This window comes from Branchiostoma lanceolatum, chromosome 4 (genome assembly GCF_035083965.1).
Source record: "Branchiostoma lanceolatum isolate klBraLanc5 chromosome 4, klBraLanc5.hap2, whole genome shotgun sequence".
Lineage (NCBI taxonomy): Eukaryota > Metazoa > Chordata > Leptocardii > Amphioxiformes > Branchiostomatidae > Branchiostoma > Branchiostoma lanceolatum.
This window is the reverse complement of record NC_089725.1, coordinates 2222417-2247038: the sequence shown is the minus strand read 5'-3', so window position 1 is coordinate 2247038 and position 24622 is coordinate 2222417. Positions and strand designations below refer to the sequence as shown.

At 40.3% G+C, this 24622-nt stretch overlaps 1 protein-coding gene across 2 annotated transcripts in view; it reads left to right on the top strand.

Annotated features, from left to right (window-relative positions):
- Positions 1-18303, top strand: part of LOC136432218 (sortilin-related receptor-like) — a 48481-nt gene extending 30178 nt beyond the window's left edge. For both annotated transcript variants that reach the window (XM_066423274.1, XM_066423273.1), the window contains 13 exons: positions 157-332; positions 1647-1759; positions 2309-2480; positions 4085-4182; positions 4557-4641; positions 4994-5184; positions 8119-8302; positions 8544-8644; positions 11030-11216; positions 12215-12330; positions 13039-13237; positions 14085-14276; positions 15171-18303. In XM_066423274.1, the coding sequence (XP_066279371.1) occupies positions 157-332; positions 1647-1759; positions 2309-2480; positions 4085-4182; positions 4557-4641; positions 4994-5184; positions 8119-8302; positions 8544-8644; positions 11030-11216; positions 12215-12330; positions 13039-13237; positions 14085-14276; positions 15171-15232 (1876 nt within the window). In that variant the 3' untranslated portion in view covers positions 15233-18303. The remainder of the gene's footprint in view (positions 1-156; positions 333-1646; positions 1760-2308; positions 2481-4084; positions 4183-4556; positions 4642-4993; positions 5185-8118; positions 8303-8543; positions 8645-11029; positions 11217-12214; positions 12331-13038; positions 13238-14084; positions 14277-15170) is intronic.
- The last annotated feature ends 6319 nt before the right edge of the window (positions 18304-24622 follow it).

Genomic DNA, 24622 nt, shown 5'->3' with positions numbered 1-24622 from the left:
GTAAGTTTGGGCTATCAAGCAGCTTCCTTTGGAACTGCAGGGGCATTTTAGTTGCAGACTTTGAAACAGGATAAGTCAGTAAGGGGTGAACAAATTTTTTTATGTACAAACCAAGCTTGTGTCATGATCTTCCTGTTTGTTTGACTTTCATGGCAGAGAGTTCCCAGGAAGCGGTGACTCTCAGATGACCCAAAAAGACACCCATTCCAATGCAACAACCAGCAGTCTAACCTTGAAGCCAGGCATCACTTTTCTGTTCCAAGTGGCAGCCAAGGTCGGAGGCATCACCTATGAATCCTCTGCACCCGTGTACCAAACAGTAACAGAAGGAGGTACAGTTGATATCTGTACATCTGTTTAACATCTACAGATTTCCTTTTTTTATGTTATCTTATGTTAGATAAATGTTACCTTTGCGATTAGGGTCCTGAAAAAAAATTGGGTCGGTAGGTAGGGATTCTTGTTATGAAAGATTTAGTAACATGGATCTGTTGATATCACTTTTTCTTTAACTGCAACAAAAATGAGGAGAACATGTTAGAAACCGATTCAACAAGGTTTTCATCACTGTGATATCAAATCATTAAGTTGACAAATAAACGAAGCATATTCTTTTATAAAAGTGCTATCTTATTTTTTTCAGCCCCACACTGTTTTGCATTATCTAATTTATTTTCATGAAGTGTCAATATCTAGAATGCTTGAATGCAAAATATAACAAGAGTTCGGAGACCTCAAAATATATATTATGGAAATTAGGTCCACATTTGCATAATTTATATTCAAGTATGTTCACTGTCACATAACTTTCAAATGCCACAAGTATGAAATTCCAGTTATCTACCAATATGGAATTGCAGTATTTTCTCATTAATTATGCAAATTAGGTCTTAATTTGCATAACTTATATCTATCAATGCCCCTTTATTACTCAGTTACATATGTTGCATTTTTGAGCTGTTGTACCATTGAATGGAGCGGGTTAATAAAATGCCACGCAATGCGAAAATAATTATGCAAATTAGTTTCTGATTTGCATTATCACCATTTCATATCAAATAACACTTAAGCTATCCACATAATAGAAACAAGTATACAGGTTTGATTATATCCCTCTGTGGTTTGACCAGCTGTCAGGTCCCTGGGGATTCCTTGCCCTACTTTCGAAACCAACGGGTGACACCTGTCACAACATGCCTAGAATGGAAATATAGATAATCCTCATTAATTATGCAAATTCTGCCAATTTGCATAATTTGCGCTTCATTGTGTACATCTCTGTCTAAGCTACCTGCATATTAAATAACACGAAAATCTGTCATTCCTCTCTTCAGTTATTCTCCTTGGAAGATTTTGACAAAAACACCAATGTCGTTCCAGTGTAACATATCAGGGGGCCCAAAATCAATCTTGACCTTTGTTCTCCTAACACCTATCCACATACCAAATATCATTACAATCCATCCAGACGTTCTTCAGTTATGCGGACTACAGGCATCCGGACACACACACAAACAAACACGCTAACACGCACACAGCCGCACTCAAAACAATATCTCCATGAAAATTCTTCATTTTTCATAGAGATAAATGTTTTAATCACTGATGTGTTCAGTGTTAATGTATGATTTTGTATGTCCCAATAGTGCCTTCTGCTGTTCAGAACCTCCACTGTAGTCTGAGGCCACAATCTCTGGTGACTGTGGAGTGTTCCTGGCAGCCACCCAGCACTCCTAATGGTGTCATCCTCTACTATCGGGTAAGGCAAGCTTGTACTTACATGTACTATATGATGGCAAGTTGTTAAAACCAGTTTAAGAACATACATGTCAAGTATTGTGTGCATGTATATTTTCTCATGTATAAGCTAGTTCATGGTTTATGGAGTTCATCTTTTTTCAAAAGAAACAACTTAACAAGATAGGTATAAAAAAAGAACATGAATGCCTAAATTTTCAAACTACATGTAGACACTATAGATGTAACAAAAATTGAAGTGACAAAATACAGTTGTATGGTATCACAGCTAACAAGTCATTTATTCCTGTATTCAAGAAGTGCACAAAGTGACACTAGTCAGGTAGCCTATTACACTCCCGGCTACCTCACAAAAATCACTTCTACAAGTATAATTAAGGCTACCACAATATATTTTCCCATTTTCGGTGTGTCCTTGGCTTGTCATGTTGATTGTCGCAGAAGGGGAACAATTTGAAAAAAAATTCAGACGAAAATAAATGTGTGATTTCATCCATAAAATGTACTTGATGTGGCCTTGAAGGTAACATTTTTTCCTGCCTCACTACAGGTGGAGTACGGTACAGACATTGGTTTCTTGACTGAGCAGACTACAGTGAGAGCTGGGAATGCGACCCTCCAGGATCTCCAGCTGGGTCTGAAGTACTACATCCGGGTGACAGGCTACACCAGGGTGGGGAGGGGGGCGTCTGCCTCCACCACTGTCTCTACATCTCCAGCAAGTAAGTTTCTCTACTATCATTAAACAGAACGTTAAAATGATTATATTTTTATGCAATGTAGTATCAATCCTGGAACAAAACACATGTCGGGCCACATGATATAGATTTCAAGGATAACATAGTCTGCAGACTCAAAATATAATGCAAGAGAGAAAAAAAATGGGTAAAAAAAAGTCTCTAGCAATTAAGTATATCTGCAATTAATCCTGGATCATATCAACACATGTTAGGCCACAGCAAGTAGGTTGTATGGATGATGACTTGTCTTCTGCCGACGCCAAATCTAATGCGAGTGTGCAAAAAAGCCCAAACAAGATGGGTAAATTGGTAACTACATTTCAATAAAATAAGCACTCCTGCAACTATAAGAAAGAGTGTGAGTTCTGACGTCACCAACTCTTACGTGATTCATTTAAAGAAAAAATCAGATAAGGATAAATTGTTAAGACTCGCGTCTGGCCTTAAATTAGAAAATGACAACATAGCAATTGAAAATATACATCTTCCCCTACAAATCCCAGAATTTGATACCATAGATATGAGCTTCCAGAAATTTTTACTTGGAGTAAATTCCAAATCATCAAATGACGGAATTCGTGGTGAATTGGGAACTTTCCCAATCATTATTGATGCTAAAATAAAACTTATCAAATACTGGCACCGGTTAGTAAATTTACCCGAAGACACTCTACTTCGTGAAGCATACGACGTTTTGCATTCCGCTGACTCTGACTGGGTGAATCATGTAAATGACATTTTTAATCATAACGGTTTTGGGCATGCATGGACGAACCCTAGGTCATACAAAGTTGATGTGTTGACTGATCAATTACGAACCCGTTTACAAGATATATACTTACAAAAATGGCGTACTTCTATTCAAAACAATTCAAAACTTTCCATTTATTCTGTGTTAAAGAAAAGGTACGGACAAGAAAAGTACCTATCGGATATACATAATTTCGAAGTTCGAAGAGCAATCACCAAGATAAGAATATGTAGTCATAGATTAAATGTGGAAATCGGAAGATACCAAAAAATTCCCCGTGACCAGAGGTTTTGTCCATTCTGTCCAAATGAGATTGAAGATGAGCGACACTTTATCCTAGATTGTCCACGATATCATGATAAGCGCTCAAAGCTGTTCAACCTTCTTTCCGCCTGCTCAACAGAATTTGATGCATTCCATTCTATAGATAAATTCAAATACATTCTAGAAGGAGACAACCCTTACTGTGTACAAATAGGTAAATATATCAGAGAATGTTTAGATCTTAGAACTATAAGTGTAAGTGATAGTTTAAACTCGACATGTTAAAGTATTCATATACTTGTTATACTTGTACTAAGGTGAATTATTTTGTATCCCATTGTTGTTGTTTGCATGTTTAGTTGTAGAAGACCTTACGGAAGTCGCTGTACTTTTGTTGTGTCAATAAAGATTTCATGTAATAAAAACATTTACTTACCAACCAGCGTCATGAATGTATTGTGCAATATTTTTTGTATATGGTTCATAAGTACATAAGTACATTGTGTCTTGTATCCGATTTTGATACTTTTACCCTGTAATATTTGAACATTGCGTGATTGTCACCTTGCAGCCATTGGTGCTAAGCCTACCGGTGTCACCGCAAGGCCTGCACGTGGTAGCATCACTGTGAGTTGGACTGCACCCAGCGTACCAAGTCAGCAAATCAAGGTATTTTATGCTCATTTATTTTCACGGGAACATGATTTTATTGTAGAAGGGAAAAGGAGGTTTACGTGGTTGATAAAATCCTTTACTACACTGTTGTAATACAATGGAAAGTAACCCATATTTGCAAACTGCAAAATGAAACCACTGTTAACAAAAATTATTGTCAAGATTTGCTGTATGTCCTGCCCATTCCCTCTGGCATTTTCCATATGAAAAAAGGTCTTCCTATGTTACTTTAAACTTTTGTTGACTTTTGTTCAATGATTTTTAATGTTGCACCGTACTGTTTAAATCTAACAGTGAAAATGGCTGTTTCATGTATTTTGTCTCCAGCTATATTTTTTTATTTTTGACGGGATTTCATTCATTTTTAGGGCTACACTATCTGGTACAACTCTGCCAGTGAGTCCATCTCCGACAAGATGATTATCAGCGACCCGGCTGCAACAAGTGCTACAGGTTAGGGAGTACACTGATCCATAGAATAAGGGATCAAATCAAGTTAACACAGTGTGAAATACAGAAGGTCTGCTTGGAATTTCACCAGTTACATGTAGTGTGAAGGTGTACGACTTAAGCTACTACTTAATCATACGTACAATTTGGCTGGGCTTGCAACCTTTTCATGAACTTATCTATGATTTTAACCCGTTAAGTATGTTAGTCTTGTTTGTTAGTACATTTTGTATGTTAGTCAATGTCTCATGTCAATTAACATATTTTAATGTAGAGAACGTCATGATGTAGTTCAGCTCTTAAGCTGCCAAATATTCTTGGAATAAAACCCATTATATTGTTCTTTTTTTTTCAGTGGCGTACCTGTCCCCAGCCACGCGATACACCATCCAGGTGTCTGCCTTTAACGACGAGGGAGACGGACCCAAGAGTGACGAGAAGACGGTGATGACCCTCGGGCCGGCTCTGCCCGCCGTGTCCCACCTCACCGCCCAGGGAATGACCATCCACTCTGTCCAGCTCAGCTGGCATCTGGACGGAAATTACGTAAGTTTGCTTGCCTCACATAACCAGGAAACCACCATTAAGGAATATTCCACACCAGAAGCAGGTGTCATGTATAATTCATCAGGGACTAAATTGTTACGATGGAAACCAGTTTGTTTTCTTAAATTTACCATAAGTTCAAGCCTGAACCCAGGGTGAATATTATAGCAATCAAGTTCTTGAATTCCCGGAGGACCCTTCCAACAATTCCTTACAAATGTCGAGAAGACAGCTGAGGTAATTTAGCCAAAAGTCGGATGCACTTACAAAATAATACCTGCTTCTGGAGTGGAATGTTCCTTTAAAGCATACAACATGTAACACACCAGCTTTGTACAGTAAGTATAAGCTGCGTAGCACCAGACTATGGTTTTATCCACTTAAATGGGGATGGGGATCAATAAGTCGGGTGTTAGCTTTAAAGTACTCAAGGTGTGCCTCTCCTCAAACATGGGATCTTCACTTTATGTCCCATCTGAGAAGACGTGGTACTCATCTCTCTCTATCCAATTTAACGTCTTTTGTTCCCCATCATCTGGGGGTTAGACGTGCTTGCACATGGATGGGGAAGCCCCAGAACTCCTCATCAAGTGCAAGTCCTTTTTTGGTAACAGAGCTCAAACACTGTACAAGCTTTTTTGTACATAAAGCTTGGTACTCATTTCACCTGTAAGTAGGTGTAAAGTAACAGTATTGGCACAACATGGAGATCTGCTAGAGATTTGAATCCAGAACCTTTACATTCTAAGTGAACAACCCTAACAAAAGACCACCTTATCACCTTGTTCTCTTGTGGAATGTAGAAACTACATAATCACATCAATCTTTGGTGAACAAACTGAATGTAGTCATTTCCTTAAGTCAAATAGAGGCTTGGCCTCTATACAGCGTTCCCGCCAGCCCAGGTTAAGAGTGCGTCCACCAAAATATAATATGGGGGGGGGGGGAGCGCCGAAGGCGCGACCCGACCGCCGAAGGCGGTCGCAATTTAGGGGGGTCCGGGGGGATTCTCCCCCGGGAAATTTTGGATCTTCAAGCCTTCAGAAACGCAATCTCCCGCATTTTGAGAGACAAATCATGCGATTGAGAGTGGTTGTCAGTGGTCCCTTTTACCGCCGCCATTGTCATTATCGGTGGCAGTGCTAACGAGAACGACCCAAAAATGTGCTTTTCAAAACGCAGGAAATCGGTAGATTATGTTGTCACCCGTTGTTGTTTACTTCTAACACATTGTTTTACTTCTATATTCGTGTTTTGAGGTACGTGGATACCGACCAAGTTTGATAATGAGCATGGAAAATACTATTTAAGTCTTTGATTAGTTTGATGAAACCGGCTATCAGTTTTCATTTTATGTTCGATCGTTTGTTCTCGACCGGAGAGTTCGTTTTTATGTCACTAACACCGGTAGTTCTCGTGAACGTTACTAACAGGAAAAGGTAAGTAAACATGATCTTACAAGTAATTTTCACAAGCAGGCCGTAGTTTATTAAAAAAACATAACGTTCGTAACGTTACCGAGTACGAGACTAGTTGATTATAGAATCCATTTGTCGGTCAAAGAAGCATAAATTACCGTCACAGAAGTGAACATGACATCCAGGCCGGTTCAATGTTGGGTCGATCCTAGAAAATCAATGATCATCCAGTGGCAAAATCGTAGCTGCAAGGCAAACAGTCCTACAGGAGACAGCCATGGAAAAGAAAGTTGTGTCTCTACAGAAAAGCCGTGCGTGCTTCGGCTCCCAGTGACGACTCTCCATGCTTTCTTCATCCTGTACGTACCATTCTTTTTTTCCTAGATGTACGTAAAACTATGCTCATACTCGTGCAGTCATACTGCGAGCCAGAGATCAGGTCTTTGCGTCAATTTTCCAATAGCAAATTGAACGAAATCGCGACACAACTTTTGACAAGATGGCTGCACTGAGGTGTGTTCACCGCATCCAAACGTAAAAGAGGGAAATCACGATCACATTGTAAGTTGATAAACACAATGACATTTCTCTATATAAAATCGAAGGATTACAAGAAGTTGGGTGTGATTTTAGTGAATTGTATTAGTTTCTGGGACATACATAATTTTTTTTCATGTATCGATGTGCTTGCCGTGTGCTTTGTTACGTTGTGATGCTATCATCCTTCAGGCGTTTCATGATCATGTTTGGCGCGAACCTTTCGCATGAGCTCGTCCCAGTTCATGATCAAGATATAAACGGCTTGTAAAATACTAATAGAGCCGCAAATATCTGTATGACTGTCATTAAAAAAGTACAATGAGGGCAACAACACGATATTTAGAGGCGCTCCTTGTTCGAGTGAATCTTGTGTACTGGCCCCGCGGCCGTAGGACCGTCGGCACTTCACTGAACTTCTGATCTTAGAGCTTACGGGGGCGTGTCTCACTGGGGCCAGGGCCGCCCGGCGTGAGTTTGATGTTTTTAAGGCGTGCGGTGCTCCGCCCCTGACCCTGGACTGCTAACAATGCGTAACAGAGAGCCCTGGAAGTACATCGTAGGCTTCTTTCTTACTAAATGAGCGGTTGTTCTAAGATTCTAGTTCCACTTGTGACAGAAATTAGCCTCCCTTCAAAATTTTGTTTGGACGCACTCAGCCCAGCTGAGTGCGTCTTTTCCAAAAAAAGTGCGTCCAAAGACGCACTGAGGTATGCCTGGCGGGAACGCTGCCTATATAGCTAAGTGGATATCACTAACGTCAATGGCATTTTTCATTTCAATGATGTTTATTTATTTCAGCATTATTATATCATGATTGTCAACTGACTGGGTAAAAAACACCAACAGAAGATAAATAAATAAACAAATCTTAGAAAAATGATATAAATTTGATGTGCGTCTGTTTATTTTCACTGAGATTTTGTTAGTAGGGGACTCCATCTTTTTTTTTTAATACAAATTTCTTCCTCCCGTCCAGACCTTTGGAATTTACTACGGCACTACTGAAACATCCCTGGAAAGACACGGAATACGGGCCAACACTACCCATCAGTCCTACACTGTAAGAGGGCTGGGTTCGGGCCTCAACTATTTGTTCATGGTGAAAATCATCGCCCCTCTGCCTGGTCCTCCAACATACACATCATCAACTACATCATTTGGTAGGTGTTCGTTGGTTCAATGTTTCACATAAGGCAGAGGAAAAATTGTTTTGGGTTACCTGACCGACCCTAGCCTGCTAGGGATTCAAAGCCAGAACCTTTCGATTACAAGCTAACAACACTATGCACAAGACCGCCTTGTAGTGTTAGCAAGTACATGTAGCTACATGTACATGTATGATGGAGCCTAGTAAGTACAGTATAAATTGTTTTTCCTAATTGTGCCCATGTTATTCCACAGACAACACCTTGCCACCCCAGCATCTGAAGGCACTCAACCACACCCAGACTTCAGTATTCCTTCAGTGGGCTCCTCCCAGGCAGATGCTGCAACAGGGCTTGGTGAGTGTTTTACAGAGCTCAAAATGCAGTCATTTTGTAGTCACTGTATAACATTTTGTATCTTTAGGTTACAGTTTGTTATATTTTTTATTACATATCAATGCAAGAGTTTGAAGATTTCACACTTCTATGAAATATTAATAGTCTATGAGCTTTTGTGAATTTCTTGATTTATTCATGTGCAAATTTCTTGCTTAATCTGTCCAATAGTATGCATTTTCCTACTCGCTCTCTTAAGGCAACAGACATGCATATGCAATGTAGCAGGAAATTGAAGAAAAATTGACAAGACAGGAAATGGGATAACCTTTGATAACAACTTCTAAGACATGGGAACCAGCCCATAATGTACCAGACATGGGAACTAGCCCATACCATGACATGCTGCAGCCAGTAGTCACTCTAGAAGGTGTGCGCAAATTGTTGGAGGGGATTAACCCAACAAAAGCTGCAGGCCCAGATCTCCTACCCTGTAGGATATTAAAAGAGTATGCACAGGAGATTAGCCCCATCCTTCAATTTATTTTCAATCAATCGCTGCAGGGAGGACAGGTACCTGTGGATTGGAGGGGAGCCTTTATCCACCCGATTTTCAAAAAAGGGGATAGGAGTGATCCTTCGAACTACAGGCCTGTTTCTTTAACCAGTGTGTGTTGTAAACTCCTAGAGCATATAATGTACTCAGCTACCATGAAACATTTAGAGGAACATAACATCTTATTGCCAACACAACATGGGTTCAGGACCAATCATTCCTGCGTGTTTCAACTTATTACTACCCTTCACGGACTTTATTCCTGGTTTGACAAAGGTACACAAGTTGATATGGCCATACTTGATTTTGCAAAGGCATTCGACAGTGTCCCTCACATGCGGTTACTTAGGAAGCTAGATTATTATGGTATAAGAGGTAAAACACTTCAGTGGATAAAGAACTGGTTGACTGACCGTTATCAGCAAGTTGTAGTGGATGGAGATAAGTCCAAACCCGTTAAGGTAAGGTCTGGCGTGCCTCAGGGCACTGTATTAGGCCCATTATTATTCTTGATATATATAAATGACATCAACAAAGGGATTACCTCACAACTTCGTTTATTCGCCGATGATTGCTTACTCTACCACCCCATTAGAAAGGAAGAAGATCAACACACTCTACAGAAGGATCTTGATCAATTGTGTAAGTGGTCGGATCGTTGGCAGTTACGCTTTAATGTGAAGAAGTGTTCGATTCTGCACATACACAAATCAAAAAGAGCCGCTAAGCACTTATACACAATGTTCTCAGAGCCCCTTGAGTCTACATTGCAACACCCTTACCTAGGTATCTTACTTTCACACAACTTGAAATGGAATACACACATAGATTATATAGCAGCTAAAGCAAACAGTACTTTAGGATTCTTGAGAAGGAATCTGAGAGGAGCATGTAGATCAATCAGAGCTCAAGCCTATTTGTCCATTGTTAGACCCAAACTTGAATATGCGTCCTCTGTGTGGGACCCCCACAAACGCATACATTCACAAACAAACAAACTTGAGGACAAGTTAGAAGCAGTACAGAGGCGTGCCGCCAGGTTCGCCACTGGCGACTACCGTTTGACTACCAGTATTACACACACTCTGCAAACCCTCGGTTGGCCCACCCTTCAACAGCGCAGACAAGTTGCCCGCCTTTCACTGATGTACAAAGCTGTCAATAACCTTATTGCTATCCCCATCCACAATATCCTCACAAGAAATACTAACATAACCAGAGGACACCAGCAACGTTTTGCCACAGTCGCCTGTAAGACAGAAACATACCGAGGTAGCTTTTTCCCCAAAACAGTCATAGAATGGAATGCACTTCCGCAACACCTTATCGAAACTAAGACTACAGATAGCTTTAAAGCTGGGGTGGCCAAGTATTATGGTTACCCCGGCTTCACCCAGCTGTAAGGGGAGGAGCCTATACCTAGTGTGGCAATGTACAGCACTACTTTGTTCGTTATTTTTTGCACCACTTTTTTTATTCTTGTTGACGGCGTGCACCACCACCACCGGCCACACTTGGGTAAGGCCTCTGACCATAAGTCCTAGACACTATGCCCCACGCGGGGTTTTGTCTAGTATCTCGACAAGACAAGACAAGACCTTTGACCTACCTTCCTGTCAGTAACTTACTGTTTCTAGGGGTTAACCAGGGAGGCAATGAGAATTACTGGATCATTTCATGAATAGTTGTGTAATCCTAAAGCAGCACACTCAATATCTACATGTATTGCTAGACTTTGAAAACACTGCAGTCTGTCAAAGGAGTTTCTCCGATGGAGTGATAGCGCCCTGGAATGAATTGCTGTACAAAACTTAATTGCATTGACACATGGGTTTTTACTCTACTTACAGCAATATGAGATTGATGCTACTGATGACGAAAATACCACCTGGACCTACGCAGCCCGAACCAAACAGCTGAACGATGATCGCATCACGTACAATGCTACAGGCCTCTACCCTGGTCACCCCTATGTCTTCAATGTCAAGGTGTCTACCCAGAATGCAAAGCAATCCAAGCCTTGTCATGTGATCACAGGTGAGAAATGTTGGCAAATAAATATAGAATACAACATGGTACAGTGTACATGTATATTCTGTATCACCCGGGGTACCAGCCCGATCCACCCTGTAGGAGGGCTAAGACTGAGGGTGATGCGGAATACACCATTTTTTATCATATTTCACTCCCCATACCATAGGTATCACGGGAAGAGTGAAATATATTGATTTTGTCAGGTTTCTTCTCCTCCTTCTCCTGTCATTTCCATTCAATTGATTCAACTCCGTCATTTTGGGGCAAAACAACCCGAAATTTGGCATGGAGGTAAAGATGGCAAACACCCCCAGACTTTTTTCCATTTTTTTGAAACAGGCCTTAAAAACATTTTATTGAGGTTTTTTGGGGCATTTTTAGGCAAAAATTACATTTGACCTGAAATTTGGTACAAGGGTGCCTTGAACATGTCCCTACAGGACTTCAATCACTGTACTGTAAAGTATGGACCAGTCCGAACACCCATAACAATCGAAGGTTATCGCAGCCCGGGTATGATATAAATATCAATATTCTGATTTGGTGCTCTTAAGACCCAGTCTTTAGGGGTGCTTAATGAAGCACTCGTTTTACAGAATTCATATGATCTACTACTAAGAAACATACTGAAAAAAACAGAGGCATATAGTAGTGGGCAAGAGTAACTTACACTTCTTGTTTATGTAGGGATAACGGTATTTTTTATTACGATCCTAGAAACACCTTTATTTTCTTTTGGGCTGAAAACCTTTTTGCAACTCCTGAACATAAAAAAATTCTTTGTACACGACTAAGACTTAGTGTTTTATTCACACCGACGTTTCTGTGACCGTCTGTCACCTTCCTCAGGGCGATTCTGACTGGTTCTCTTCGTACTGCAGCTATCGTTGCTTACATGTGGTCCCAAAAGTGAATTACTTATAATATATACTCCTGAACATGTCCACTCATAGACATTCACTGCTTTTAAAGGCTAATAAAGATTTATTTTGCCCATGCAGATCTTCTCCCTCCACCCATTGAGTTGAAGGTTATCTCTGAAACCAGCAAACAACTGCTGCTGATCTGGGAAACAGAAACAGATAACCAGTACGTGGAGCAAGTCGTTCTGGATGTGGTGAGTAATATGTTTGATATAGAATGTGAGTGTGAGTGATACAATGTACTTAGGGATGTCCCTGTAGCTCAACTGGTAGCAGTCTCACAGTTGAGCTCCTGGTTCAATCCTGGGTTGAGGACATCTCGGTCGGGGATGCACCCGTCTTTCGGATTAGGGACGTAAGATAGGAGCCCCGTGTTCGAGGGTGTGCCTACGTTAAAGGGGAAGGGCTAGGAACCCCTCCCTGTAAAGATATACCCTGCTTCTGAAATAGCAATGAAACTTGCTGCCCTGTGTGCCACTACAAGGGTCTGAACCAACGATTAATATTATGATGTGTTGTCTTCAACTGTCAACATTCATGCTTGCCAAGTTTTCTACATTGTTTTTGCCTTGCATCGTAAATTCATGTATTTTTGCAGGGAGTTATATTGTGATTTTGTGGTGGAAGAAGAAAGGAGTTGAAACAATTTTGTACTAACGGTAGTAATACAACACGTACATTGGAAACGTATAGTCACATTGTCATGAATTCACATTGCAGAGGTCACTGTGAAAACCGACTCAAACATAAAAAATCTGTAGTACTTCTGAACAGTTAGGAGTGACAGTACTCTCTCAAATATGCTTACTATTACTTTTGACAACATTCCTCTGACTTTTATCTAAGAACATTTTAGATTCCAAATGAACAACCCTATAACCACAAGACTCCCTTTTCTGCAGGGCTATCAAGTGTTGATGAAACCAGAAGGGACGAACACGACATACCAGGTGGTCAAGGACGCAGTGAAGGAGCACAGGCTCCTTGTGACTGACCTCCTGAGAGGCAATCAGTACTCCTTCAAGGTCCGAGTGGGCAAGTACTTTGGGCACTACGGAGCAAACTCCAGTGTCAAGAGTGGCTCCACCTTGGCAACGGAAGGTGAGTTACTTGAATGTGTTCAAGACACTTCAAGACAAGTCCTATAAATGTATAAGGAACTTGTAATAGTCACTTCCAAGCTGTGTGGATTTGACTATTACAAGTTATACTGTGGTGGTTTTTACTCCTGGACCAGTACTTCTATAATGGCACATTAGGCAGTCTTAAGATAAAGGTAGAGAAAACGATACACAATCTTTTATGCTCTGTACCAGTATCAGCTGCAGACTTTATTGACAGCTGTAAGGTTTCAAGCTGTATAACCTATTTGTTATGAGATACTCTGGACCCTTAGCTTTCAAGACTGTCCCACGACTAAGCTCCTGACGACTTCCCAACCAAGGCCAGTACAGGGTTAGGAGTAGCCTGAAATCCATCCAGTTTGCTCCTCTGATTGCATCCAAGCAGAATATTACTTTCCCAACTTCAAAATTTTTAGTCATCCGGCGCAGATGACTTTTCAAAACCCTGTCAACGAACTCCCAACTACAGATGACTTTGCTCATGACTAACTCCCAAACATAGTTTGGGAAAGGTACATGTAGGAAGGCCATAGTTGGCTGTGTATGACAGCGGCTTTATGGACATACTGTAAATGCATTTAAGTTTTCAGTGGTTTAATGTTTGCGGTTTTCATGGTAACTTATTCATGGTAACTTAAAACCTCTGCAAAAAGACTTTTTCTGCCTTCTGCCCGCCTACCTAGCTACGCCTACCACCTCATTAAAAAAAACACCACAAAAACTTTTTCTCCCTTCCGTGAAATCAAATCACCGCAACCTTAAAATAATACATTTACAGTACTCATAGAACACTGTTGTTAATGGAAATGTTAATGATCTTGTAGATGACAAGGGCTTTGTTAAAGCCAACCTGGCGGCCATCCTTGCCCCGACTTTACTGGTCATCGTGGTGCTGGCCGTCGCTCTTGCCGTGTTCATCATCCGCCACCGCCGCCTGCAGCGTAGCTTCATGTCCTTCGCTACCAGCCACTACGACACCAGCCGCGGCGAGGCCACCTTCACCACCGGCGATGACGGTAGGTCTTTAGTTTCTTCTTCTGAGTTAAATGTACAGTCAGTGATTTTCACATGGGGATGTAACCTTGTGGTAAAAGGGGAGAGTTTTTTTAGGGTTGAAACAATTCTGTAGTACAGAAATGATACATTGAAAACGCATATTTGTGGGGTCATAATTCTACGGTCAGGTCACCACGAAAAGTGGCAAATTGAAACCACGGCAAACAATTCCAAATTTGCAGCACTATGTAATTTTTATGTTTTGTTGAAGATTATCTAGATTGTACAAAATGACTAGGTTTGCTGCCAATTAGCCCTAACTTGATAATACCTTTTAATGTTATGATATTGCATGGTTACAAATAGGTCAAGGTGTTCTAATGAATCATTCTGTAAATGTTTTGTACTCACAATCCCCGATACCTTCCAGTGTGACATTCAACTCTCTAGTGGCAGACTGGCCTATGGGCCACACTGACTTGAATATATGAATGACATCTGCGCATGCATCTGTTTCCCAAAAAAGTTTGAAACCAAAGTGTAAATTGAACAAAAAAGCTGCAAAATGAGCAAATATAACATAATATGCTGTAATTTGCAAACCAAAAATCAGAAAACAGATGCTTATGAACAAAGTCTTCCAAGGTCAAAGAAGAAGATGTAAAAGGACTGAAGTAAAGAATTTGTATTCATTGTTTTGCATACCATGTGTGTGTCGAGTTATTTGTTCAACCTTCCTGACCTCTTAGATTTCATGATGAAGGCAACTTTGTTCTTTGCCCAACTTTTTCTTCTTTGTATGCTCGCATCAGTTTTAAGTTGCCCAGAGGATGTCATCCATAAGTTGATGAAATCAGTAGTAGTATTGCCTAACTTGTTATCCTTACCTGTTCGCTGGCCTATATCCCTCACAGATGACGAAGACTCCCCCATCATCCGAGGCTTCTCCGACGACGAGCCTCTGGTCGTGGCATAGTCCGGGAACGATCGTCATCAGTACCTCCTGGCGAGGACGTGGTCGCGCAGTGTTTTCTCTACAAGGTGCAATTGATAATCCACACGACATCCCACCTTCTAATCACCCCCCTCCCCCATTCCCGAAGTTTGTCCTATACTCTCAAGGTTAGCAGGACAATAAGATGCTTCACCGTTCGAACTGCACAGGAGCAAGGTCAAAGATAAAGGCCCCAGACTTGTAAACAGTTTTTGTATAGACCTTGCTCGATACCATGTCCAGATGTATTTTGTTTATGGCCCTGGGGCCTTCAACTTTGACATGTTACCCAGAATGCATCACACTGCGCATCTGCAGTTAAAGCTGTGAGCCGGCTTATTGTGACAAGTTTTATAACACAAACGAGAAGTTCTACTGGGATGGTTTATTTTTTCCTGACTTCAAATTAACCAAATGAATGTATTACTATTAGTCTCTTTGACAGCATTTTCTTACACTTATTGAATGACATGTTAGCAGAAACAAATTGCTTAAGTTGAGCAACTTGAATTTTTTTGTCGTCAAGAAAATGCATTTAGCACTTAATTCATTGAAAGATTTGAAACAACAGACTGGGATGGTACAAAATTTTATGTAAATGTAGAGAAGAAACTGTGTAGCATTATGCCTATTTCACCCAACTGTCTTCAGCAAAGTGCCCCCACCAAATCCTCACTAGTATTGTCCAATGATTTTTAGTCATAAAAAGTAGAGAATCTTTAAGAATTGCTTTTTCTAGATTTTTCTTTGAAATTGTTGTATGTTAAACAGACTGAGTGTGCTTTTTTGGTATCTGCTTAAGACTCATGACACTTGGTTGTGACTGTTAGGCTGTAATGGGCACTCTGAAATGTTGTATATGGCAGTGGATAAAGTGTTTAATGGCATGTAATGCTTTCAAATGGAGCTGATTCTAGTAGTCAGGTCAGAAGTTAGTTGACTGAGAGAGAACCAAGAATTTTGAATGAGGATTTTGGTTTTAAAGACTGTTTAAAAAGGCTGGACTTGATAGGTAAGAAGCCAAGAATTTGGCCCTTACAGGTGCCTTTACAGTCACAGTTAAAATCAACCAAGAGGTTTTCATTAATTTTGTGATCATTGTTCTTTTGCCCAAAATACTTGTGATATGTTATGTATTGCACGGAAGATATTGATACAGAATAAGAATTGATCTTTTATTATTCAGATTTAACAAGTTTATGGGACCAGACATTCTTAGTTAAATGCATATCATTATGACAGGTATGAAATAGCATTTACATGTAGATGATTGCATGGATAGCGTCAGCCACTTTTTAAAGCAGTATGACCCTCAGCTTTGAGCTGTGTGGAAAGTGTCGAAAGATATGACGACACACGTAGGAAAGTGGCTGATAGAAAGGTACATTTTATAGAAATAACACATCTTATGCTGACATTCTAGTTTTCGTTATTAATCATTCCAGTACTGTCTCTGTAGTCATTCTAATCAAGGGTCTGCTACGATGCTGCTTGTGATCGACCAATCACTCTTCAACAATTGCTAATTGGATTGTGGGATATGTAAGTGTACATGTATATAGAAAATCTGTACAGGTCCAATCTGGATGATGATTGTGTAAAATTACCAGCATATATAATGGTGATTGGGACAATCACACTTGCCTTCTTTTTGATTTCTCGAACTTGACAAATAATTGTTCTGTCAAGACACGTAACGTTATAATAGTTGCATAACTGCACTGGTTAGCTTAATATTATTCCCAGTAGACTTCCCAACTAACCGATGAGTATTTCATCGTTGTTTAAGGGAATGTTGTGAACATTGCAGTGGGTATGAAACAGCCACCTCTACCACAGTTGAACCAGCATGTTGACTGTACGCAGTGTAAGGGTGTGGTCACGTTCGTCGTATGATCATGTTACGATCACAACCTGAAGGCATTCTTGGGATAGTGGTGCATGTGTCGCACAAGATTCAGCCATCTTGTTACCGAAAAGGCTGTCTTAGATTCTTGTCGGCGGTTGGTTCTGTCACAGCTGGCTAGAAAACCCAAGGACATCAAAATTGTACGACGACCTACGACGAATGTGATCACCCCAATACATGTACATGTATGCCTGATACTGTAACACTGAGTTTGCTTCCGGGCATTTCCAGAAGAAATCATTTTACAGTTTTAGAGCAAGCACCTAGCATATTCCATCACTTCTAATGAAACTGTCATTATTTCTTTTTCTTAACAAGATACATTTTGTAATTATTCAAAGATTGCCCCATTGTGTTACAATTATATATAGCAGTACTAGTAGTAGAGCATTTGCTCATCCATGTAGCAACTAAAAGAAGAGCTGTCAGAGAGGACAGGGCGTTTCAAGAGGAATGATTTTGTTACACAGGTTTTCAGAGAAATTTTTTATGAACCAACAAATTGGAAATTATATATTTCACCTTATGTTTGTTAAAACTGGTATTTCATGTCCTCCATTTGTGCTGTAGGTATGTGTTTAGAAAGTCAATTTGGCAGACAACATTTAAAAATCTGATGCAAAAATAGAAACATGACGCTCACAGACTTCTACAACATAGAGGCATGTCTGGTTCAAAAGATTCCAGGCTTTGGTAGACTGAAAATACTTTACTGGGTGTGATTGAGAACCTGTCCTCTTTGTAGCAGTTTTTTTTCTGTCTGCCTGATTCTTAAGGCCACACTAAGTTTATTATTTGGTTCATTTGCAACAATGAAAACAACAAAAAGATTGAAAATTAAGTAACAACATATTCAGTTAACTCTCTCTAATTGTGTCTCGTTACCACTGACTTCAAAACTCTGCCTGATCGAACTGTTTGACATTTTGGGAACCAAGTGTTAGAAATAGTGTGGCCCTTGCAAACTGTCAGTGCATATGCCAGCGGTGTGTTACATTATTCAGAGGTTCCCAATCCATTCTTCAGATGTATAATTATTTGAAAATGTACAGATCGACATGATTAAAGAGAAGAAAATTAAGAGTAATGGAATATATGATTAAAGGTGAAGTGGAGAAATTCTGAATAAAGATGTTAAATTTTATCTTGTGTGAAAGTGGTGTGGACTTTTTTTATGTTTGTTATGTTGGAAGTGATTGTGTGGTATGCATGCATATGTCTGTGATGTCATGAGTTGCCATAGCAACCCAAATGAAGACATACCACTCAGAATAAGTGTGGAAATTAGAAATTATTGCCATAGCGAAGGTGTCGGAGTTGATCTTACTTCACTGTAAAGAAAGTACCAAAGTAGCACTTTTCTGCCATAACATTTGTTCAAAACGCACTTAGAAATCAGAAAGGCGTCTGCCAAGCAGATATAGAAAGGCACCATAACTCGATCGAGGAGTTCCAAGCAGATATCGAAAGGCCGGAGCACAGTAGTGTCCTTTCTCTGCCATTTATGGATAGGTGGAGTGAGAGGATCTAAGCCAGAAGTTTAGAAATTCGGTTTGCTGGGGCTCCTGTCCTATGATCGTTTTGGTTGTTTTCTAGCTCTGTAGGTTGTGTTTTCGAGGAGCTACTGTTGTTTTTCCGACACCGCACCCCTCCACGTAAATCGTTCAGTGTAGACTGCCCAAGCGGTAACCAAGTTCTTTATCGTTCCGTTAAAAAACTTTGTCTTACTATATATGCTCGGATCCCCTCAAGTTTTGGTGTCCACAGAGGTTTTTTGGTGGGAGGCAAGATGTTCAGTACGTTATTGTGACAATAGATCAACTGGGGTAGGTTGAAAACCCTTTTCAAAGCTAGAATACTAGATTCGAACTCCCTGACACACGCCCACCAGTACGAAATCGGACACCACGTAAGTAGGTCATCAGTCATCGACCTGCTTGCCGGAATGTCCCGGAATGCCCTTTTTACACCGGAATGCCCCGGAATGCCCATAAAGGAGGGTGAATTCTACCGGAATACACTACGCTTTAATGAGTAAACATCACAGGTTGCTGTATTTTCGCATTAAATGATATATTTAAGGCCCAGGGAACGAGAAATCACCAGAAATTGCCATTGGCGTCGGCCCACCGCCAGTCGCCATGTTTGTTTTTATTGCGGATTCCAATGTTTGTTTAGCGAGAAATGCACAAACAGGGCGTGAAATGTTGCAAATAAAGTATGCTTTGGTAAGTTAACATCGCAGGTTGCTATACTTTGGTATAAGATAACGTATACATGACCCTGGGAACTAGACATTACCCGGCGATCCCGTCGCGTCGCTATTAGAAGCATATCGGAATAAACAATATGGCGGACCCTGTTGAATGAGGGAGTGTCCAGTCTTTGAAGGAATCTTTCAACGTTAACCTTCACATGTGCGCTTTTAGATTTATAACTCATCATTTCAAAGACATTTCACCTCAATAAATAGCAGAATGCAGCACCAATCCTCGACGTCGGTAGCGTGGATTTTGCCCGTTTGGGTTGGTAAATTTGGTCTTTGAGTTTGAATTCCTCCGACTGTCTGGTCCGTTCTCTTTTCAATTAGAAGCGCATTGCTTTTCACTGGCATACGAACTCGAAATTGTAGCATATCTGCTTATTTCTTATGGAGTGTACTGTATATTCTAAAATTCTGTGGCTTTCTATTTTGTTTCCGTCGCTCAAAAGTTCTAAATTGTTACATAATTTGTTACTGTTCAAATTTTCGCGCGTTAGCAAATCTGCAGAGGGCACCATTGCTTACAAAAGGGAAGTCAAACCCTTCACTAGTCACTAGTTATAGACGATTACGTTTGTATAGTCTAGTCTAGCCTCGTTTATACCTATTTTTTACCCTGTTACATGTATTTTATGTATGTTGTGTGCAATTAGCCCTCGGGCAATAAACTTATTAATTGTAATTCATTCATTATCTCCCCTGCGCCCTCTATTGTGATATCTATTTTAATTGTTATTTGATCACTGACATACCACATAGGCAATGTTTGCGTTATAATCAATGGCCTTCAAGCGCTAAACTTGCGACCGCTTTAATTATATTCCCCTTCCAGTGGGAAGGGGGATATACTGTTTTTGCTCGCCTGTTCTTCTTCTTCTTCTTCTTCTGCCAAAAACCAAGTAGATGTGCGGTGGTAGCTCTACTAATGGTATTGCAGAAAGTTATATGTACCTTAAGTTACATGGTACGGATGTTATATTTGAGATGTAGGTACCTATAGGAAATGTGAATACACCTGACAATAAATTATGCTAATGACGATCTAATTTGCATAATCTATGCATAAACTTGTATTTCCCCTACCGTAAAAGCTGCGGATGTCATCTTTGAGATGTAGGTACCTTTAGGAAAGGTGAATGCACCTGGACATAAGTTCTGCTAATGAGGACCTCATTTGCATAATTTATGCTTAAACTTGTATTTCCCTTACTGTAAAAGCTGCAGATGTCATATTTGAGATGTAGGTACCTTTAGGAAAGGTGAACACACCTGGCCATGAATTATGGTAATGGACCTCATTTGCATAATTTAGGCATAAACTTGTATTTCCCTTACCGTAAAAGCTGCGAATGTCATCTTTAAGATGTAGATAACATAAGGAAAGGTGAATGCAGCTGGACATAAATTATGCTAATGAGGACCTCATTTGCATGATTTATGCATATCCCTTACCGTAAAGGCTACGTATGTCATATTTCAGATGTAGGTAGCTTTAAGAAAGGTTAACACACCTGTATATAGATCATGCTAATCTGGACCTCATTTGCATAATTAATGCATAAACTTGTATTTCCCTTACCGTAGAGGCTACGGATGTCATATTTGAGATGTAGTTACCCTTAGAAAAGGTGAATACATCTGGCCATAAATTATACTAATGAGGACCTCATTTGCATAATTTATGCATATCCCTTACCGTAAAGGCTACGGATGTCATATTTGAGATGTAGGTACCTTTAGGAAAGGTCAGAAAACCTGGCCAAGAATTATGCTAATGAGCCTTATGCATAATTTATGCATCCCTTACCATAAAAGCTACGGATGTCATATTTCAGATGTAGGTACCTTTAGGAAAGGTGAACACATCATCATCATATCGGGCAGCTTGCCCGGACTAAGGCTGCTCTCTCCCTCCAGGCGTCATGGTCCGCCATTAGTTGGTCTAGATCTCCAGATCTCACCCCTACATCCCCAGCAAGTTGGTCTATGTAGGTCCGTCGGAGTCGCCCGACACAGGAGTGCCCATGAGTTGGTGCCCAGAGCAGGAGTTCGCCCTGACACACCTGAACATAAATTATGCTAATGCAGACCTCGTTTGCATAATCTATGCAGAAACTTCATAATACCATTTCAGTCAATGCTACGGATGTCATATTTGAGGTGTAGGTAATGGGAGGGGAATATCCTGCATTTTCCCGAAAATATCCTGTATTCTCCAAGCAGAGGCTTCGATCGAGAGGGGTAGTTTTGTCTGGGATTTTAACGTTCCTCTCCTCTGTTAAAAATCCCGGACAAAACTAACACTCTCGATCGAAGCCTCTGCTTGGAGAATACATTTCTCGCTAAACAAACATTGGAATCCGCAATAAAAACAAACATGGCGACTGGCGGTGGGCCGACTCCAATAACCATCACTAATTTCTGGCCCATGAATTTCGTGTTCCCTGGGCCATAAATATATCATTTCGTGCCAAAATACAGCAATCTGTGATGTTTACTCATCAACGCATAGTGTATTCCGGTAGAATTCACCCTCCTTTATGGGCATTCCGGGGCATTCCGGTGTCAAAATGGCATTCCGGGGCAGACCGATTTACATCATTACGGCAATTTCTCCGAAGAAAAATGACGAAGTTTTCTTTGTCATGGAGCTTTATGACTGGCGTTGTATTGCCACTCAAAGAACAACATATTGTTCTACCATGTACAGTACATAGCAAGTTTGAGTATGTATATAACTCGTAAGGACGAGTTCTTCAACACATGGTTGTTTACCTTCCATAGAATGTTCTTCTTTCAGATGAGCATAGTGATGAACAGGTGTCTGTTCTAATTGACCCCTTTGTTATGCAAAATGATGGCAACATTTTTGTTGTCGAGACTTGCACCCGTTGTACTTATGTAGCGGTAGTACGATCTGTTTTTCTAACATTTCGTTTGCGTCAGCTTACTTCTGTAATTGTTTATGACCAAATGATATGAAGTCGCTGACGTGCTATCATATTGAGGTTGCTGGCGACAAACAGTCGACAGTATTCATTCTGATACCTTCCTGGTAAGCATGTGCCGTAAAATGAGCTGAGAAGGGCAAGTGCACTGCGACACTTCTCATTAAGACATGTTGATTTCTCCAAGTATTAAACTAAAACTTTAATACTGGGCCGTTTGTAAATTTCAAGCGGCAGACAGGTGCGATTCTATCCTGAATCGCCAGGGGACGCCATTGTCAATAATTGGGGTCAAGAATCACAGAGAAAATGGACGTCATATATTTACGCTTTGGTTCGTTCTCCTGCACCTATCAGATTAATCTGATCTACAACAAGGGAAACTTGTTGGTAGTAATCCGGCTGATGGTCTATTTTCATGGAACTTTACAACGTTACCGTTGTAAGATTAATCGGTCATCGATAGATCGAATCCGGGAAGGGTATTGTCGGAGTTGCACCGTCTTTGGAGGGACAATCTAACTCAACACCTGGGCCCTACATGGCCAAGAACCGCTCGACAGAGGAAAACTTGGAGTCTGACAAGGGAGGGGTCCCTCCAAAGGAGTGATGATACCCTGGAATGATGATGATGCACCGTCTTTCGGAAGAGACGAAAACTGGGGGTCCCGTGTTCGAGGAGGTGCCTCGAGCGCGTTACAACAGCCTTATTACTCATATGGGTAACTACCTACTGGCTGTAATAATACAACCTGGTGAAGTAATAACCCGCTCCGTATTGACTGGGTTCCGGTGCGAGGTCGCTCGATGTTTTTTTTTTTGCTGTATGATACAACAGAAAATTATTTTGAGGTTAACTAATTGAAATGCCTCTGATTCTAGTACCTTATAACTTCGGTATATCAGTGAGCTTTATGTATATTCAAAGCTCCTTTATCTTTTCCAATCAGCTGCCATGGGAGTCGGTGTAATGTAATGTTACATTTGCCAAATAAATATATAAAGCAGATCCTACTTTAAACCTACTTTTTCACATTACGTTAAATCACACTTCCGATCTCGACAGTTTAACAACACCGAGTCTGGTCAATACCCTATTTGGAGACCGTCTGGGAACATCGGAACTGTGGCCGTCAATCAAGACACAGTTACGAACTGTAGTGCACCGTTGGGTCCCAACGGTCCACCATCACTCCTTGGTCTCACCACACCAAAGCGTTCCTATTGTTTCTCGGTGGTAATTAGTAGATAATTAGATAGATGTGAGGTACTAGTACAGTATCGATATAGCACATACATTTAAACGCTAGAATTAACAATTATTTCTTCTGGATTAGTAAGACGAACTGAAGACTGAAATCAAGTAACAGCATGAAAACATCGAACGACTGATTAACGACCATCAACCTGTGTTGTTGAGTTTCATTGCATATTTCCTGCTTTTAGTTTTCATAGTGGAAAACTACGATGGTATTGCTATTTCATTGAAATAAATAATTAAATTAGATTTTTCTTTTCTTTCTTGCAACTGTTAGACTATAATAAGCAAAAAAAGTTCATATGAATTAAAAAGTATTTCTTATTTCAAAGAAAATGTCTGGAAGTGAATTCTTGTTAAGTTCCTGAGATCAATATCTTAAAGTGTAAGATATACCCCAGTAACCAATTTGAGACAACTGGCTTGAGACTTTTGAACAAGGATATATCTGGTTCAAGAACAAAGTATTAAATGGATTTTCATTCTTTTTGGCTTCTAGATACTAATGATATGCAAATTAATGCTTGCTTTGCATAGTTGATAAGACAAATGTGATAGTCCGTTGTGTACTCTGATAGAAATAAAAGACGACCATCAATATATATCAATCATGCAAATAGAACATGAGAAACATTGACTTAAGCACAACATGTATACAGGTGTGTCAAGTATAAAGGACAGGTGTACGTTTTATGGTGGGCGTTCAGCATACGTTTATGTGTGTATCCAAATAGTGTTCAGCACCAAGGACAGGCACCTTTCTTGTGTTGTACACAACTGGCCTAATCAAATCTTCTTTATAGTGCACTAGTAAAACTTATCTTCTGCTAAAGCAGCTCTTCGCTCATGGATCAATTTGAAGTAAAAGGGTGAAAAGTTATATGTACAAATGACACGCCGCTTGATTGTGTGTGAACAACTGTTGTGATTGAATATTAAAAGTAAGGAACTCACAAGCAATGGAAAACGTTTGTCACAAGTTAAAATTATTTCT